The sequence below is a fragment of the Dryas octopetala genome, chromosome 3 (genome assembly GCF_963921425.1).
Source record: "Dryas octopetala chromosome 3, drDryOcto1.1, whole genome shotgun sequence".
Taxonomy (NCBI): domain Eukaryota; kingdom Viridiplantae; phylum Streptophyta; class Magnoliopsida; order Rosales; family Rosaceae; genus Dryas; species Dryas octopetala.
The window spans coordinates 7592424-7613573 of NC_141368.1; the positions used below are offsets into that span (position 1 = coordinate 7592424).

The window sequence follows — 21150 nt, forward strand, 5'->3', positions numbered from 1 at the left end:
TTCTTAATTGTAACCAAGGAAAAATATATATTATGTTAAAAATCTACTAGAACATACATAAATGATAAATGTACATTACACTAATTAACTACATCTTGATGAGTAAGTAGGCACATCTGCTCTTCTTCCTTTAAGAAGATGATCAATCACTAAACTGCAGAACACAAATAATTAACAAAGAATGATTAGCCTGCGAAGAGCTATAACTTCGTTTGTAAGGTTAAAAAGGTAAAATCAAAACAAAGAATCGCGCACACATCACCCCAGCACTGAGGACGCATAGAAGAGGGGATCCCAAGAATTGTCACAGTGCAACATTTGTTGCTGATTATCTGATGAAGACCAATTGGCCCCTCCTTGATTCAACGGTCCATGATCAATCTGTGACATCTGCTGCGTGCTAATCGCTGTCACTTTACCATGATCCAAAGAGGACTGATCTATATACGACGTCGTCAAAGGAACAATTGACTGATCCGTTGCTGCTGGCCATGCGTGCAGAGATATTGTGTTGTTATTGGGGAGTACACGGTTCATCTGTGTGGACCAAGGCACTTGATCATATGCAGCAGGAGATAATTCAGGGGTCCACATCAAAGGTTGATGATGAGGCCACTGGACGCCACACTGATCATCATGAATATTATTATTATCCAATACGAGCTCATGATCCTTCTGCATAGGAGGGTTGACAAATCCAACCCCGCCACGTGGCTGAACAACAACCGTCGATGGCATCTCTGATCTCTTCACACTACTACTATTAATGTTAATGGGCCGGTGAGAAACTGGACCACTTGGGCCCCCTGCTTGTGGGTGAAGCACCCGAAGCCCCTTGCAGTCGAGCAACTTGGCCCGGAGTGCACCGAGCAGCCCATCTGTTTCGGCCCCATTTCCGCCGCACACTTCCTCAAACGAAAACGGCTCCACATCAGCAGGGCAGCCACTCGCACTGCCGACGTGGCCCGTACCATTTTTTGACTGAGACAGCTCGAAGTTTGTTCCGGCATTGACACCGCGCAGCGCTCGAGCAACATCATCGTATGCTCAAGCGGCGTCTTCCGCGGTGTCAAAAGTTCCGAGCCAAAGCCTGACCATTTGCAACGAGTCCTTGATCTCCGCAACCCATCTTCCGGATGGTCTTTGTCGTACTCCCACAAACCTTTGGTGACCCCTCGATGATGATTTCCTTCTGCCCCGAACGCCGTCGTTTGGTACACGTAAACCCATTCTAGAATTGCTAACTTGATCGGTCTTTAAGGAACCTTGTGAGCATCAAGTGGTGGGTGCTTTATAATGGTGGTAGGAATAAGGATCTGCGAGTCCAAACAATGAGAAAATGGCCAAAACGTCGCCGTCCTAGCCGTGCAGGCTCGATTGTTTTTAACGACGATATGAATTAAAATACCACAAAGAAATTGTTAGCAATACCTGTTTTTGTAATGTGCATTACATCATTGCATACGATATGTCACTGCCTAGTCTATGCAAATATCTCTCCACATGAGGAAGAAAGGGGAAATACCCAAAATGTCCGACAGTAACATCATGTGTAAGAAATTCCCAAACTACCCAAAATGCCCGAAAGTACATACATGGAAATCACAATCCAAAATAAACAATGAATGCTAAAATTTCAAGAGATCACCAAAAGATGAGGAAACAGAAGAACCCCATAAACTATCTTTGGTGTAAAACCTGGCAGACCCTCAAACCATTTCAAACATAGCATTCTATATATATCTCCTAATTCCACAATGAATGACAAAGATGAAAAAAAAAAAAAATTAATTCTTTTGAGGCAAAGAAAAAAAAAAACAAGGTGAATGAGTTCACAAAGAAAGAGAATTCCTTTTAGGTTCTCCTGGAATCCAATAGAAGAAAGGGTATTTTCTCTGATTCTATCTGTGTTCTAAGTCCTGGTGCACTGGTATTGGTGGTACACAAAGGAGTGAATAAATGACCACCTGCATCAACCTTCTGGCCTCCACTGCAGAGTCCTCCTATATCTCGGGCACTCTTGGGACTTGCTTCAAATACACTTTGGGTGTGAACTAGTTCTACTACCTCCATGAGATGACAGTTTTAGCTTCACATAAGATCTTCCAAGGTTCCTAGAGCCGACTCAACTCAAATTTCAGTCAACACTAGAGGTGCCCACGTGGCCTCACGGTCGTGGCAAAGTTTGTCAAGTCTGTTAATGTCACACACTAACAGACAGATAAATATGGACAACCTGTTCATATATATAATATTGTATTTCCTGTTGTATTTCTTTAGTGAAATTAATTAGAGTATTATTATATAGGCGTTTAGGGTTGCTGTTTCATGCTCTGCTATTAATTATGATTACCCACATCTACATCCCTACAAATTTATTTGGACATCTCATAAACAAAACTAAAAATGCACTCAAAAAAAAAAAATAAACAAAACTAAAAAGAAATAAACAAAAATATATGTAGAAAGGAAAACCACTACAGATCAAAGTAGCTGAATCAGCACTAAAAAATGGAGTTAGCTGAAATGAGAATGACATATGAATATGCAATTCCAAAAGTGTCGGTCCAAAATTTGGAATCCTTTTTAATTACCTAGAAATCGCCTTAATTAAGATTAAGACATCATAATTAAATGATTATTTTTCTATGTGGGGATAAGAGAGTTGATTAGTTGTCAACGTGAGCTACAAAAACATCACTGATTTGCAATTTTGCACTCTAGTACCCTACAAAAACATCACTGATTAGCATGCTGATGAAGATCATGCTGAGCCACTATTAGATAAGCAAAAAGGTGGACATGGACTTAAAAATACCCAAACGACCCTCAAGTAATTAGACATCACTAATTGACAGCAGGGGGGAGGCAAACTGAAGATATGAAGGGTTAGAGTACTGAAGTTGAAACTGAGGCCAGCAACGACATCCGCTACGTACCGAATTCTGCTCTATACAAATGTGGCCTAAGGAACAAGGCATGCATCTTGCAACACCTCATACGACCTATTGAGTCTTGCTTTCAACAACGATGGTCAGCGACGACTCAGCGATTGATGTATGTAAGAGTATAAAATATAGATTTTATTCTACAATAATATTATAGAATATAGAATATAGAATTTAGAATATAGATTGTAACAGTTGTTGAGTCCTAAAAATCGCCTCAGCCACAACACGCCTTGTTATTGGTGACGGAGGCGTTTCCGACTTTTGGGTTAGGAGCGGGCGTGCCACGTACTAATCGATCGGCTTGGAGTAGCTGATTAGAAAAATATAATACTAATTGTGAAAAATAAAGATGAAAATATAAAAGCGTCAAATTAAATATCTAATTTCTAACAACGATTGTATAATAGAAAAGAAACGGAAAAAATATATCTAAGTTCTTTTCTTGCCTAGATAGCCTAGGACTTTGAAGATAAACAACCAAAATGTAAATAAAAGAGGATCATAAATTTGAAAGAGAGCTTGAAAGAAAATAACATTTAAAATAAACTCAAAGAACAAGATGGCCGGGTTCTTGAAATGCCCAAAGTACAAGGAAATTGCATAAATAAATAAAAAATACAACTAAAAGAAGCTTGAAAAGCTAGACAGATGAAAGTGAAGGGTGATTTGAGAAATAAAAGCAGCTGGGCTGATTTGGGAGCAAAACGGTTGCTGGGAATTTCACATTTTTGTGAGCTTTTATGGGGTTGGGTTGAGGAGTTAATCGTTGTTTTCTCAAATGCCTTATAGCTTCCCTTTTATATAGAATAGGATAAGGTTGAACTGAAATAGTTGAGTCATTTTTTGGACTTGCAAAATGTTCAACTGAGAGGCTTATAACATGACTAGCCGAGAAGCTTTAGCTAGACATGATCATCCGAGAAGCTTTGGATGACTAGCATTTGGCCGTGAGTTTCATCAGTTCATTCTCATGTTTCTTTCTTTTCCTCTCATTCCATAGACAAAAGTTGATGGAGAGTGGGCCCACCAAGAGAACACTTCAAGACGTAATCCTTTAGGGTCTGTTTGGTATCATTTCGCAAAAACAGTTTTTTGTTTTACAAATTCAAAAACCCCATAAAACATGTTTGGTAGGATCAATTTTGAAAACACGGAGAATAAGTTTTAAAATACAACTCTGGGATTGTGTGTAAACTTCGAAAACGAGTTTAGCTCGTTTTCACTATTTTGGAAAACTAAGCAAGCGAATGAGAAACACGAGATTCACTTGTTTAACGCTCTAGATTCCCTCTAGATCAGTAGATCAACTCTCACTATATCCAATTTCTTTATTTGGTGAAGCTGCAGAGACGGTGTTACTTCAATTGAGAAAGCACCGGTAGAGAAAGAGGAAGACATAGCTACAGCACCGCAAGCCTCAACCTATAAGGCCATTCTTTGCTAGATATTGACTTTTTCTAAATCAATTGAGAAAGCATAGAGAAAAAGGAAGCAATTTGTTCAATTTGGAGTGTAAATCAGAATTTGGGTTAGAAACAACCTATATACTTGGGCTTTGACGTAGGCCGTGCCTGTGAGGAAGATAATGGAAACTTCTTTATTTTTTTTTATTTTTAATTTTGTAAAATAAAGAATTTTTATGGCCAGGACATAAAGAAATTTTTGAAGTAAGGAAAATGAATGTGTTTCACTCAGTAATATGGCTAATAAATACCTGTAATTTTTAAATATACACCAAACACATTTTCGTTGTATTGGTATTAGAAAATTGTTTTCGAATTATTCTACTAAACGCATTCTTGATCTTGAAAATGTAAAATTTAATATATCATTTTTGTTCTGCAAAAACAGTTTTATGAAAATTATTTTACAAAATGTTACCAAACAAGCCCTAATTAGTTTTTTCCGATAAATATATATAATATTCTCTCCTCTCTTTAGTAAACCACTGGAAGCCTTTAATGTCTTCTAATTTTTGGGAGGGGTATAAACAACAGTGAGATCATCATAAGAATATAGATTTTTCTACCATTATGTGTTTGTATGACACATTCATACAATAGGTACCTCATCTCTTCTTATATTTTATTACCCAAAAAAACATCGTTTTGTGTCTCAGGCATGTTTTATTAATTAATTTTATACTTACCATTTAAGTACTATGCACCTTTCAACCAAAGTGTCCTGCCAGCCTTTGGCACTGGTTGGTTAATCACCGATCTCTCCGTACGTTTATCGTGCTATTATTTATTGAGATATATGAAATAGAATATACTATAGCATATACTATATAGGGTTTATAATTTAATATTGTATTTGTATTAGGGTATTTAAACGGATCTATTGTATATATATATATATAGTTGACTTTTTACATAAATAATATTTAAAAGTTAATGAGTTTGGATATATAATTGATTCACATTGCAGGTAGCCCCACCAATGCGATCTGTTTGGCTTCAAGTGAAAAGGAATCTTGATCCCTTCATAAACGGATCTATTATATATATATATATAAATTTTCAAGTAAGGATGTCCTTATTTTAAGAAAAATAAAAACATTTTCTTTGGACTTACAATTCAATAATCAATTGGAACCGTTTATATTTTAAAACATCATTCAAAGATCATCCTTGTAAAAAATCAGTCAGATAAAAAACTGTTTAGCCAGTTTATTATAGTAAACATCATTTCAATTTTATCTGACGGACTGTACTTGTTTTCACAATTTAGATGACTAAACAATCATCGATTTGACTGATTTTTTACAGGAATGATTCTTAAGAAGGAACATAAAAAATGAACAGTTTCGATCATCAAATTGTATTGCCAGATGTTACACAAAGAAGATGTTCTTACTTTTTTAAAATGAGAACTTACTTATTTGAATGGGCATGTATATAATATATATATATATTATATTAGACTCATTCTATTAAAGTATATCTCAACTTATTTATGTTGAGGTATGACCTTGTTGGGGCTCACACAAGTTGTTTTGTGTCGATCCGAACCGTTCGCAATGATCATCTTCATTGATAGATAATCCTTGCAAAAAATTAGCCAAATCGGAAATCATTTGCCAATCTAACTTTGATAAAACAAATGGACGGTTTTATTGAAAATATTTGGTTCGTCCATTTATTTGATCAAAGTTAGATAGGCAAATGATATTCGATTTGGCTAATTTTTTACAAGGATGATCTATCATTGTAGATGTAAAAAATGAACAGTTCGGATCGACACAAAACGACTCGTGTGGGCTCTAATAGAGTATACCTCAACATAAATAAGTTGAGGTATACCTCAATAGAAGAAGTCGACTAATTGAAAACCCCGATTAATTTCATGTGATAACAGTGGACACGCCGGCTAATAACAATGATGGTATCGCATGTATTCCCTATATATAAATAAACCAATTCATCCACGAAGTTTAAGCATGTAAATTAACATACACATATAGCTAGCCAGATCGACAACTCTCTCTCTCTCTCTCTCTCTCTCTCTCTCTCTCTCTCTTATCAATGGCGTCCTCTCCTGTTGAAACAGAAAGCCATTCAAGAAAGAAGCAATTAGAAGAAGAGAGCTTATGTGATGCTGTGCAGCTGGTGCTTTCTTCAGCTCTGTCTCGGTCCATGCAATCAGCAATTGAGCTTGGGCTTTTTGACATCATGGCCCAAGTTGGCCCAGGCACTGATGGGCTCTCATCATCAGAGATTGCGGCCCAGATAGGGACCAAGAACCCTGAGGCACCCATGATGCTGGATCGCATCCTCAGGCTCCTCACCACCCACTCTGTGCTCAGTTGCTCAGTGGCTGCTGATGATCAGGGGTCTAATTTCCAAAGGCTCTACAGCCTTAACCCTGTGTCCAAGCACTTTGTGACTAGTCAAGATGGTGTTTCTTTAGTCCCTGTAATGACATTGGTGCATGACAAGGTCTGCGTAGACAGCTGGTCAGTCTTCAAACCAACTACAGCTATTAGTGATATTTCTCTCTATTTTGTACACATTAAATAGTACGGCATATATATATATTTAATTAATCTCATGTACATTGTTCTTGGCCAAAAAAAAAAAAATTTCTCATGTACACATTAATATATTCATAGGTTCCAACTGAAAGATGCAGTGGTTGAAGGAGGAATTCCATTTAACAGGGTCCATGGCATGAACTTGTTTGAGTATTCAGGGTTCAACCCCAAGTTCAATCAAGTTTTCAACACAGCATTGTACAACTTCACCACTATAATTATCAAGAAGATTCTTGATCTCTACAAGGGTTTTGAGCACATCACACAACTGGTGGATGTTGGTGGTGGTCTGGGAGTGACTCTTAATCTGATCACTTCTAGATATCCTCATATTAAGGGTATCAATTTCGACTTGCCTCATGTCATAAAACATGCTCCTTCTTATCCTGGTATGATTTATGTTCACGTTTTATATTGCCAATAAAGCTACGTACCTTCCAATTTAATTAAATTTTTGAAATTAATGAAAGTTAATTTATTTTTCAGGTGTTGAGCATGTTGGAGGAGACATGTTTGCAAATGTTCCAAGTGGAGATGCCATTTTTATAAAGGTGAGTTTTGAATTTCTCAAGTGATGCATGCCCTTTACTTTTTTGTTTTCTTCTTGGTTTGAAGTGAACATACAAAAAATGGCATGTGAAAGTTTTCCATTTAATTAGGGCTTTGTTTGGTTAGCCGTATTGAACCATATACTAGACTTAGATATCATATAATATATATTTTATAATTATCTAAATGGTGCCATTTAATTAATTTGTTTGGATTATTTTGTAGGGCGTACTTCATAATTGGTTTGATGAGGACTGCATAAAGTTGTTGAAAAATTGCTACAATGCTATTCCTGACAATGGCAAAGTAATCGTTTTGGACCCACTTGTTCCGATAGTGCCGGAAACTAGCGCTGCTGCGAAGATCACCTCTCGACTTGATTTGATTATGATGACTCAAACCCCAGGAGGGAAGGAGCGGAGCCAACAAGAGCTCATGGCCTTGGCGACTGGTGCTGGATTTAGTGGGATCAGATTTGAATGTTCTGTCTGCAATTTTTGGGTTATGGAGTTCTTTAAGTAGATAGGCATGCTTTTTACACTTAAAAAGTGTGTGTATCCTAGCTACCCTGTCCTCCCATCAATAACAAAGACACTCAAGCCTAATAAAAGATTCGTATTCCCTATCAGCGCGCCTATTTGTGAATTCTTTTTTTGCAAATGTTTGCTATCGTTAACCAGAAAATTATATGCAAAATGAGAGAAAAGATCAAGTAACATTGTCTCAGTACTGCACATAATATGCAGATTTTTATTCTACTTAACTTACTCTTATCTTTCCCTTCTAAAGTAACAGATTAGAAACATAATGATATGAATTACAAGGTGCTAAAAGGGAAACAAAATATAGTACTAGTTACATGTATTTCACAGACAAAGTACATGACAATGATTCACCCTGGTTAGAGAAGCTTATGCAAACAAATTGAGGGATGTTCAAATGTTCATGAACAATGCTGGATGGTTCAACTCATCTCAGCAGCTTTAATTATGGTTTGTTCTAGCTGCTCCCGATTAAATCTTTATATGTGTCTTTAATCCTCTGTACCAAAGCTTCTCTGAAATTTCATAGACCATGTGCCATGACAAATATGTTACTATGGAAAATCTTTTGGAAATTAAAGACCAATTAAGTAAATTGAAACTATTTATTTATTATACTCCAATCAATGTAGCAAATTGACACTCACCTGTCTGGTTTGAAAACCAGGTTCTTGTATGCAAACCACTGCAAAGATAGATAAGAAAGATAGGTGTTAAGGTTAAGAAATGTTAACTGAATTGTTTCTAAAAGAAAACAAAAGCCAAAAAAATCCAACTTACCCCAGTGTAGCCAATGCCTACAAGCTCAAGAACGCCAGGGATCACAGGAAGCCTATCAATTGCCTGTTACAAACATACCCATCATGCAGAAATTAACCAGTCAGTAATTCAATAATCAAGTCAGAAGTTAATGTCACGTGGCCTCACGGTCGTGGTAAAGTTTGTCAAGTCTGTTAATGTCACACACTAACAGACAGATAAACTGGACAACCTGTTCATATATATAATATTGTATTTCCTATTGTATTTCTTTAGTGAAATTAATTAGAGTATTATTATATAGTGCCTAATTTTAAACCCCCTAATCACCTAAAAAATTTGCCTAAACCTCCACCCATCTAGAAACTCTTTCAAAACCCCCTATAACTTCTAATCCTAAATTGCCCTTCAGACGCGCACTGACACATGCTGACGCGTGCTGACGCACGCTGACATCACTGAAACTAAATTTTGGTGAAACTGTTTTTTTTTTTTTTTTTTTTTTTTTTTTTGGAATTGAAGTTTTTGCTAAAACTCAATATTTCGCTAAAACTAAAATTGAATTTCATCACACTAAAACTGAATTTCAAGAATTCAGTTACACTGAAACTGAATTTCAAGAATTCAATTACACTGAAACTGAATTTCAGAAATTCAGTTACACTAAATTGAAGAATTCACTTACTGAAACTGAATTAAGTGATAAAACAATTACACCTTGACTAAAATGCAATTACACCTTAATTAAAAAACAATTACACCTTAATTAAAAAACAATTACACCTTCACTAAAACAATTACACTTCACTAAAACAGTTACACCTTTACTTGACAAAAAATAACAATTATATCAATTCAGTGTTTCACTATAGACTAAATTCAGTTTCAGTCTGAATTCAATTTCAGTGAATTCAGTTTCATTGCATTCATTAAATTCAAATTCAGTTCACTGAATGCACTGAAACTGAATTCAATGAAATTGAATTTAGTGAAACTGAAACCCTAGACAACGTCGTCCGATCACCTCACGCGCTCCGAGAACACAACAGTCGCCACTGCCTCGATCTGTTTCTACCTGCAAATTTGATTCATCATATTTTAGAACCATAATTTCATTCAAAATTCATTTAAAACTCATGTTTCACGAACTGAAACTGTTTAATCAATAAATGTAGGCCTAAAGTTCCCTATCCAAGAAACTGAATTTTCACGCACTAAAAAATGAATAAAATAAGGTTTTAATCGCCACCAATTGCGGCGAAGCAGCAGCAGTGGTCGTGAGGTTTGATTTGGGTTTTCTTGTTTCTTCAACAATTGGACCAATCCAAATACATATAATTGAAAAGCACAACGAGGTGAAGAAGATAAGTACCTAACTCGTCGGAAATGGCTGCCGGAAAAGGTAGATCGCCGGCGTAGAAGCTGCGGCCTTTGTGGCTTCGATCTGCCGCCGTGGCTGATCGGATGGAGAATCCGAGCACACCATCGTGCTCAGGACGTCGAGAGGAAGAAGGCTTGGGTGGTTTGGCATTCCAACTCCGCCGAAAAAGGCAGATCGCCGGCGGAGAAGCCGCGGCCTTTGTGGCTTCGATCTGCCGCCGTGGCTGATTGGATGGAGAATCCGAGCACACCATCGTGCTCAAGACGTCGAGAGGAAGAAGGCTTGGGTGGTTTGGCATTCCAACTCCGCCGAAAAAGGCAGATCGCCGGCGAGCACCACCGATCGTAGTCGCGACGATCTGGGCTGTTTGGGCTTGATTCAGGGCGAGTGATGACAGAGGGAGGAAGAGGAGAGAAAGACGAAGCTGATGGTGGTGGTCTTGCTGGCAACCGTTGCCGGATGATGCCACACGCGCCGGCGATAGCCGCGCGCGGAGGAGAGAGAACAGAGAAGGGGCGGGAATGAGAGAGAGAGAGAGAGAGAGAGAGAGAGAGAGAGAGAGAGAGAGAGAGAGAGAGAGAGAGAGAGCGTGAGGATGAGAGAAATTAAAAAATAAAACTGATTTTGAATAACAGGGTTATAATAGGAATATTTAAAAATATGTGGGTCAAACATAAGTGAATGTTAGTTGACCATGGGGTTTTGGGAGAGTTTAAGTAACTAATAGGGGGTTTTGAATTAGTTTTAATAAAGGTGGAGGTTTTGAAATAACTAAGCTCTAAATAGGGGGTTTTGAATAGTTTACTCATTATTATATAGGCGTTTAGGGTTACTGTTTCATGCTCTGCTATTAATTATGATTACGGATTATCCACATCTACATCCCTACAAATTTAATTGGACAGCTCATAAACAAAACTAAAAAGAAATAAACAAAAATATACGTAGAAAGAAAAATCACTACAAATCAAAGTAGCTGAATCAACACTAAAAAATGAGGTTAGCTGAAATGAGAATGACGTATGAATATGTGATTCCAAAAGTGTCGGTCCAAAATTTGGAATCCTTTTTAATTACCTAGAAATCGCCTTAATTAAGATTAAGACATCATAATTAAATGATTATTTTTCTATGTGGGGATAAGAGAGTTGACTAGTTGTCAACGTGAGCTACAAAAACATCACTGATTTGCAATTTTGCACTCTAGTACCCTACAAAAACATCACTGATTAGCATGCTGATGAAGATCATGCTGAGCCACTATTAGATAAGCAAAAAGGTGGACATGGACAGAAAAAGCAAAGGAACATAAATGTAGAGGGAGCTTATCCCCATGTACTTGGAGACTCCGTTCAAAGTATTGGGGTAATGATCCGCGGGGCAATAATATGGTACAAGCCTGAGTGGAAGATAGTTGATTTAATTTGCACCCTAATTTTTTCTGTTATAGTTTTGGGGACAACGTTCTAGATGATAAGGAACATAGTTGAAATCCTGATGGAGAGCACGCCTAGGGAGATCAATGCAACGAAACTCGAAACGGGGCTGTTGGAGATGGAGGAAGTGATAGCCATCCATGAGCCGCATATATGGGCTATCACAGTGGGAAAAGTCCTGCTGGCTTGCCATGTGAAAATCAGACCAGAAGCAAATGCAGACATGGTGCTGGACAAAGTGGTAGGCTGAGCCTCATTGCTGTTGTTGAAGTCAGACCTGTTGTAATAAGAGTAGCAGCAGCATATCACATGTGTACTCTCCATATACCAAGGTGGGCACTTTGATGGTGGATGTCGCTGCTACTTCTTATTACAGCAAATCAGAATTCAGAAGAGAAAGAAATTAAAACAATTCAAATGGGTGCTACCACTATTGGTGTCAAATTTATAGGAATGGTTGTGCATTAAGTGATTATAGGAATTTCATAGGAGAATAACATCAGCCATGTGACCATGAAGTGAGCCTCAAAGGTAAAAGTGGGATAGGGGGAATAGTTGTAGGTGGTAGAGATTTTCGCTTTTCAATGGGATGCCTGAGGCATTTTCCTATCGCCTGGCCATGAAGTGCACCTCAAGGCGCGCATTTAAAACACTGCTCTGTTCCCTCTTATGCATTCGAGTTTCTCTTTCTTGGTTGCAGATTCTTGACTTAATTTTAATGGAACAGTACTTGGGTCACCCCTTGGGGGTACCTCAAGATCACCCCACCCTTCCAAATTCTGATTTCGCCAATGCCGGTGCATGATCAGAACCGTTCACTTTTTAGATTATCTATTATAGATTTTCTCTACAAAAAAATTAACTCAATCGGAAATTGTTTGGTTATATAACTGCTGTCAATTAAATATAAAAAATCAATGGTTTGGTAAAAAAATCACTCTTTAATTGAAAACCATCTATTTTTTCAATTTAATTAACAACAGTTATATAATCAAATGATTTCTAATTAATTTAATTTTTTGCAGAGATGATCTATAATAGGTGATCTAAAAAGTGAACGGTTCTGATCATACACCGACATTGCCAAAATTAAAATTTGAGGAGGTGGGGTGACCTTGAGGTACCCTCAAGGGGTGACCCAAGTATTGTTCATTTTAATGTCAAGTTTGCTTATTTTGTTCATTGAAAAAATGTTTGATGGTAATCAGTGAGAGAAAATAAAATTATGATTATTCATTTTCTGAATTGATGAGCTCGATCTTTCAATGCTCTTTCAATCTGCTTTTTTTTTTGGGGGGGGGGGGGGGGTGGCAGGGTTTTCAATCTGCTTTGAGAATGGATGATTGTGTGGAGGTTTATGTGAATGGTATTATTTATATTCATTTAAGCAAGTTTGGTGTAAAGTATGAATCTTCACTTTCTGAAAATGGGATATGTTTGAGCAGTTGTTGCAGTTGCTGATGGGTTATAGGCATGGGAGATCATAAAGGGGAAGCATCATAAGATAGACCTCATACTAACTGAAGCAGATCGAGTTGCCATCAATATCCGGATTCGCAATTCTCACCTTAGTCATGGAGCATGACATTTGCAAAAACATACCTGTCATAAGTATGTTACTTGCATGCCTAATGTGCTCCTTCTTTCTTATAGTTTTTGGTCTGAAAATGGAATATGGAACTAAACTTTTATGGTGACCATACACTCATACAGTGATGTCTTCTCATGATTCGATTAGCATGGTTTTGACTTTTGAGATAAGAGAGTTGACTAGTTGTCAACGTGAGCTACAAAAACATCACTCATTTGCAATTTTGCACTCTAGTACGTATACCCTACTTGTAGTCATACATGCAGGTCCTGAAAATGACTTCTTCACATATGCCAGGCATACATATATAGCTGAATCAGTAAATAGATAAGTAAAAAAAATATTACTTTGATTCATAATCATGATTCATGAAGAGATGCTATACACCAGTTTCATCTGTATATATATAGTTCAATTAAGGGTTAATTTGATGGAAATGATCAATCAATTAATTTACATAAGGTACAGAATGTGGGTAATTGGGGAACATATGAATACCTGAGCGATGCATCCACCAAGTTCCATGCCTTCAAAAAATTGATGGAAGGCGATGGCAGCTACAAGGGGCTTAATTATCACCGAATGCACTACTATCCGGTATCCCTCCCTTCAAAACCTACAACAGAATCAAATCCAAACTTACCATGAGTCTAAAATTGTAATCTCATGGAGGTAGTTGCGTGTGAAATTACACTTTGTTTTACCTCCATAAGATTATAGTTTTAGACTGATGACATCTTAAAAAGTCTGGATTTGATTCTGTTACAAGTATTGGAGTGTGGAATAGTTATACATTCAGTGATTATAGGAATTTCATTAGGAGCTTCTGAAAGTCTACGAGACAAAATATGAGCAATCAATCAATTAGTGAGAAACTTCCCTCTTACTCCCTTTCACTCTCTCTCCTCTCCTTTTTCTCTCTTTCTCTCTCTGCCGTGACACCAGCCTGTCCTTATCACAGAGACAGACAAGTTATTTTCCAACTTTAAATATACCTGTGAAATGACTCCGTGCCTAAGAAGTTGTGAAATTGAGGAAGTGTCAACGGCACCATGAGCATGAGTTGGTTGTTCATTCGTCACATTTTTAGAGCATCTCCTACAAACTTTTCAAACTTGATTTTTGTTACTTTCTTTTAGGTATTTTTTTTATATTTTCCATAAATACCCCCTTTGTATGCTAATAGCGAATACTATTGCATGCCAAATAAGATTAAAACCCAAAAACACTACAACCCTCAAGATTTCTACACGTCCTCGTACGAAAACCATGTAAAACCATGTAAAACCATTCAAAACTTGTCCATAAATCATGTAAGAGCTAGCATTTCCGATAATTCAGCAAACGAAAACTATGTAAAACCAACGATTTTAACGAAACCAATATTGGCAAGATATGATTAACCCAGTTGGAATATTTCTTTTTTCTCCCCACATAGCGCTAAAGATCAACATATAAAACCCATTTGTGGGTTTTATCCAAACATTTAATCATGGGTAAGATACTTCAACCAATAAAAGTTTTGAACTTTTGGTTTCATTGATCTTTTAGCTTTGTGAGTGTCATGGTAAGCTTCAACCAATGAAATATGGAGAGTTAGGTAAGGTTCAAATGGGTTTCATTACAAGTACGTGCATGAAAGTTCTCATTTTTCTGAAGAAAAAGAATACAAAAAAAAAGCAGAGTAATAAGAGAAACTGATGTGTTGGGAGCTGGTGAGGATGTGAATTCTGCTGCGATTCTTTTGCTCAAGAGAGCCTGCTAAATTAAAAAAAAAAAAGGTTGAAAATGGGTCACTGACTCACAACTAGAGATCAAATCGCATTGGTTGGTGGTGGAATAGAAAGAAACATTAGGAGATTCCGACAGGGAGACAGAGTGGTAATGAGTATCACAAAGAATCTCAATTCTCAACCCTCTCCCCTGGAACTAATACTTGTCATTTTGCTTGATAATCAATTAAGCTCCAAGCATGTTTCAACACTTTTTGTACTCTTTCTCATGGACCTTAATGATAATATTACCCCAACCTCCTCAAATTTCTTTTCTTTGATTTAATATTTTTTTGGTAATTTCACTTTCTAATATATAGGATCTTTGTTTTCGATATCTTTGCAAGCTAATATTCATATTGCTCCTAGGGAAGTGACATGACATAAAAGAACCAACTACTAGTCTAATGAGATAAAATTCCCACCTTTGAGTTTGAAACTGGCAAGAGACCCTTTGCCTCTGTCTCCTTTCCCATTGCTTCCTATGTGCAATGTAATGCATACTTGAACTGCATTGGAAAAATGAAAATTTCATTAAATAGCTCTTTTTAATGTAACAATATCTTTTCTAACCATTTTCTCCCATTTTTATCTTTTATAGCTAGCTCTTTGACTTATTTATGAACAAAAATGCCTTTCTCGTCGCCACATTGTCGACATATCAACACTATGTAGCACCATGTATCGACCATCATTTGTCAGCTATGTGTTGACAACGATCAAATTTTATATCTGAAACAACAATTTAGATCAAAATTTCAAATCTAGAACATCAAACTCACAAATCGAAATTTCATATCTAGAACAGTAAAATGAAAATTTTGAATTTATTAAAGTTTCTAAGTCTCAATCCAAACTTTTTTCTGTTTGTTGTTCAATAATGAATACAATATTTTTGATAATTTTTTTCTCCAATTACATTCAAAACCCACCAAATTTCAAATGAAAAAAAGTAAAGAAAGAGAGAATAAAATTGAAAGGAGATGTAATATGAGAACTTAGTGACAGATATGTGATCTGTGGGACTCATCGGAGCCCAAGCATCAAGCAAATCCTAAACCAGCACCACCCAAACCCCCAGCGCTATAACCACCCGCACCACTCGAACCCAACTGAACCTTGGCCTTGCATTAGCAGGGACTTGCGACCCTTGATTCGAAGCTTGCTGGGTATTGGGCCAGCAAAACCAGCACCACCCAAACCCCCAGCGGCATAACCACCAGAGATTTGTGAATTACTTGCAGCTGATCAAGTCAAGTTGTGTTGTGTGAGGAGGTAAGTTCATTGTGTTGTGTGTTGATGATTGCCGAGATGCATAGAAAATGGGTAAGAGTTGGATTAATTCTTTGGGACTTGATGAGAAACCGAGACGCAGAGGAATGTTAAATTCTTTTTGGTCAAAGGTAGAAAAGCAGAGGGGGTTTCTCTTAAGTCAAGTTGCAGGCATCTTCCTGGAAAAAGCTTACAATAATTAATATATTTCAAGGCCAGCTAGGGGAGGGAGGGAGAGAGAGAGAGCTTGGGTGGGATAGAGATGGAGAGGGATATTTTTGTTCGAAAATGAGAGAGTTACAAAAAATCAAACTGGGAGGAAAGAGTTAGAAAAGATATTGTGGTATTAAAAATTGTTATTTAATGAAATTGCCAAAAGGGCCCATACTTGTTACAATGGAAAGTCCATTCTTGTTGAATTAGCCCACATCTCTCTATTCTAAAGAAAAATAAGCCCTTCCACTTCCAGAATTCAGGTCCTTGCCTTTTGTTGGGCCAAGAGGTCCTTGCCTTTTGAATAAGCCCAGATCGATATGTGTATAGTAAAACTGTAAAAGGCTAGCTACAAGCAAACCATGGTCCATGAGAGTGTTTTCCTTCCACTTGAATTTCGTCCGCAAACTTGGAATCAGGTGCCTCTTACATTATAAACCAGTCAAGCTGTTATAAATTGAAGGTATTCGTACCATTGCTTATAAGATACAATTTTTTTCACTTTGCCCTTAAAATTTAAATTATCTTAGTTTGCCACCTGAACTTCACACAGTTATTGCAAAACACCCTATGCCGTCAACTCTGTCAATTTTTCCGTTAAAAAAGCTGACGTGGCACCTATATAGCATGAGTAGGACCATTTTCTAGTTATATAAGATCCATGTAGACAAAAAAAATTGACATGAATCTTATTATTTTTTAGTTTAAAAATGATTTTTTATTAGTTTTTTTGTTCACATGGATCTTACATAACTAAAAAAGGGTCTCACTCATGCTATATAGGTGCCACGTCAGCTTTTTTAACGGAAAAATTGACAGAGTTGACGGCATAGGGTGTTTTGCAACAACTGTGTGAAGTTCAGGTGGCAAACTGAGAGGATTTAAGTTTCAGAGAGCAAAGTAAAAAAAAAGTGTATCTTACAAAGGACAATGATGTGAATAAACCTAAATTGAACGAGTACCAATATTATTTAATAAACAAGTTCATTCACATGTATTATATCATTATATGTATAAAGTGATATCTGATTTTTCTATTTAATTCCCTTTTCTTTTTTCCTATCCCATTTATTTTATGCTCTGATTTTTCTAAAAATGCACCACTTTACTCGTGGCCCCACTTTGTTTTTATCCTTGAAAGTGGTCCCATTAACTTCAATTTTCTTTATCATTTAGGTCCTTTAGTTTAGAACATTGATTCACAAGAGTCAAGAACCAAAGTATATGTGATCCTGTAGATTAATTGAACTATATATCGACTTTAAGATATGATGAATCTGATACCTTATATAAGCTGCATATATATCGCATGCATCGATAGGGAGAGAATTGAGAGATGCGAAATGCGATGCCCATTCACCTTCTCCTCACCAATCACCACTGGGGTACGTACCCCCCCAAGCTTAATTACCTCTTAATTCTCTTTCTCTGCACCATGTTAAAGACTCTTTACTTTGTTTTTGTTTTTGTTTCTTTTTTTGTTTTTTCTCTCACTACTTTCTAGCTAAGCGAAGCATGCTTTTACTTTTGAACTACTACAAAAGTACCAATGCCATGCCACCTTCATTGTCATGGACATCACTTAATTTATTCTAATGCTATGTCATAGTCTCTAATCTGTTATATCATACAAAAAATGAAAAACACTTATACATACACCTAATGTATATCTTTGTTATCATTATCATATGATGAAAAAAGATATACCTACAACCCGGTATATGAAAATTTTATTCCACACAAATGTAACTATATAATATTTTCCACAAAGATGTAACTATATAATATTTTGTAGCCAAAACCACTAATTGATTTTGAATTGGCTTGACTATAATAAGATTAAAAAAAAAAAAAAACTCAAAAATTAAAGGGTTAAATACAAAAATGGTTCACAAACTTTATACTAATTTTTAATTTAGTCCACTAACTATAAAAAGTGTCATTTGGTCCACAAATTTTTCAAGTTGTATTAAAGCAATACAAACTAAGGTTAACTTTCATAAAAAAAATTAACGAAATTGGTTACATGAAAATGTAATGAACGAACTAAAATACCTCTGAAAATGTGGTCACTTATTGTGCACATGACCAGTTTTCGTTAAATTTTTTTTATAAAAGTTAACGTTTATACTGTTTTGTTACAACTTGAAAAGTTCGTGGACCAAAATGAGATTCACTGTAAAGTTTCTAAACAATTTTTGTATTTAACCCAAAATTAAAGCTAGAATTATAGGAAAGCCAGAGCTATAATAATAGTGTTCCACTTTATTATAACAACAACAAAAATTGCTCCACTTTGGCTTTTATTGAAACAAAAAAAAAAAAAAAGAATTTTTACATAGTCAAGAGAAATGGTACCTAGCTAGCTAGCTAATCACCTGCATGGATAGCCATGCGTCTAAACAATGATGCCCTGTACGTGGCAATGCCAAAAAGACTGAACACCGACAAATTAATCACAGTAGCATAGCAGATAGATATCAAAAGGTCTGAGTGAGGAAGAAGATGAATAAAGCAACCCTTACTATTTCCTTATTAATTCTTGTACAGTTGTAGCGAATATCTATATATGCTGAAATGGCCTTAGCTAGCTAGCTAGTTTGAGGCTCATCAACTTCCTTTGATCTACAGCTAGCTAGCACTGATGAAATTACTCTTACAGATTAAAATGGAAATTAAAGAAACTAAACAGAAAACGTAGGAGTTTACAAGATCATATATCAACTTTACATGAAGGATTTCCAAGCAAGGGCACTTGACCCACAACACCTTTCTTCAACCCCACCAAAACATCACACTTGACATACACCCCATAATGCCCACTCTTTATATTTATCCCCGCGGCCTTCCACCTCAGCCGCCCCACCACCGCCACCCTCAGCCCCACCACCCCATACCCCTCATCCATCAACAGCCCATTCACCACCTCCGCCGACACCGGCACCGCCACGCCGCCCAGCACCGGCGACAACACCACCGTGCTCCGCCGATCGTGGTACAGCGGCAGCAGCTCCACCTGCGGCGTGATGGCCTGGTTCCGGTACGACACGAAGGCGTAGAGGCGGTCGTAGTAGATGGAGACGCGGCGGTTGGGGTTGCGGGTGACGAGGGTGAACTGCATGGTGGCGGAGATGAGCGGCGGGGTGGCGTTGAGGCCGTAGACGGCGGCGCCGGCGACGGTGAATCGGGGACGGTGGGGGCGGTAGACGAGCCATAGGACGAGGGCGGTGACGCCGAGGAGGAGGAGGAGGACGGAGAGGCAGGTGCAGAGGGAGCGGTAGGGGTTGGTGGGGCGGTAGGATGAAGCCAGCATGTTTTTTTTTTTTTTATGATCTTGGCTCATAATTCTGGTTTGGGGTGGCGGCTGCTGCTGCTGGGTTTGCTCTTCTGGAGGATCAGGAGGAAGGTGGTGAGGATGGTCTTGATGATGATGGTTGTGATCATCTGCCATGGGAGGAGCTGAGTGCCTTTATATAGAGAGAGAGAGAGAGAGAACAAAAGAGGTGAAGAGGAAAAGGAGAGGTGGGTGATGGTCGTGGCGAGTGAATGAGAGAAAAGTTAAGGAAGAAGAAGAATCTGTGGGGCAATTTGAGATAAAAAGGAAGAGAAAGGAAGCTAGAGTGTTTCTTTTTTTCTTTTGGGTTACTATAACTGTCTTTTTTTCTCTCATTTAAATTGAATCTATCGTGCTCTTTCCCCTTTTTATTAATTAATTACCACATTTAATTAGAAAAAAATGATTATTATCACATTTCTCATTTCGGTGAAACATTTTTTAGCAACTTCATAAGTCGTCACTAGAATTTTTTTTTCTTTTTTTTTTTATAGAACTGTCCTATATATTTATATGTTCATCTTTTTAATCACGTGATGAGAAATAGATACATTAATTAAGTATATAGAATCGTCACATGAAACTTTTTCTCGTCTTTTATATGACTGGATTCACAGTAGGATCGCTTCGTTCAAGAATTTTTCAAGTGAAACTAGCTTGATATAATTTGAATATTGTATGTAAGGTCTGAAAAATATAGTCAATAATATGCTTAATAAATGTGGTTAGAAACTTAGAACATTGACCCAAAAAAATGTGGTTAGAACTTTTATTTATTTTCTCCCCTGCTTTCTTTCCAATTCTTTTTCTTTTCAATTTATATCTCTGTTTACTGTTACATGATTGTTCACAGGTTTGGTTGAGTTGCTTTGTGGTTAAGCATCAACCTAGCTAAGCACCTAAAGTTTTCCACTGGAACCAACTTCAAGTGAAAGTTAATTGGAGACTGCGAGTGCAAAAGGCATGTACCAATCCACTGCTTGCGTATATATGCACTAGCTAGTGAGTAGTGTCCCTTTATTCAACTGGGACTGTCCTCTCACAATTCCATTCCCTTTTTGCTCCTTTTCCTTTAAAGTTTAAATGTGATAGGCACCAATTATTGGTCTTCTATTAATCGTGAAATTTGTAAAGTAGCACAAAAATAAGCCAACTAATTACCCATTTTTTCTGTGAAATGTCATTTTCATTTGCGCATGGCCTTCACCCTCATTTGCTTATAGTTAAGGGATTTTGTTGGTACGTAAATATTATCTACCATTTATGTATCTATTTCTTTTATTATGTGCTAAGTTAAGTAATAAGAGAGATCGA

The 21150-nt window shown here is 37.1% G+C and overlaps 2 protein-coding genes and 1 pseudogene across 2 annotated transcripts; 1 reads left to right on the forward strand and 2 right to left on the reverse strand.

Moving 5' to 3' along the window:
- On the reverse strand, positions 1–2025 carry LOC147290351 (uncharacterized; annotated as a pseudogene).
- A 4453-nt stretch (positions 2026–6478) lies between these two features.
- LOC147290352 (anthranilate N-methyltransferase-like) lies at positions 6479–8058 on the forward strand. Its single transcript, XM_086236292.1, has 4 exons — positions 6479–6909; positions 7066–7376; positions 7474–7538; positions 7762–8058. The coding sequence occupies exons 1-4, from the start codon at positions 6479–6481 to the stop codon at positions 8056–8058; spliced, it is 1104 nt and encodes a 367-aa protein (XP_086092418.1).
- A 10950-nt stretch (positions 8059–19008) lies between these two features.
- On the reverse strand, positions 19009–20018 carry LOC147290353 (Late embryogenesis abundant (LEA) hydroxyproline-rich glycoprotein family). The gene has a single exon (XM_086238094.1). The coding sequence runs from the start codon at positions 19951–19953 to the stop codon at positions 19216–19218; it is 738 nt and encodes a 245-aa protein (XP_086094220.1). The 5' UTR covers positions 19954–20018; the 3' UTR covers positions 19009–19215.
- Positions 20019–21150: the final 1132 nt, after the last annotated feature.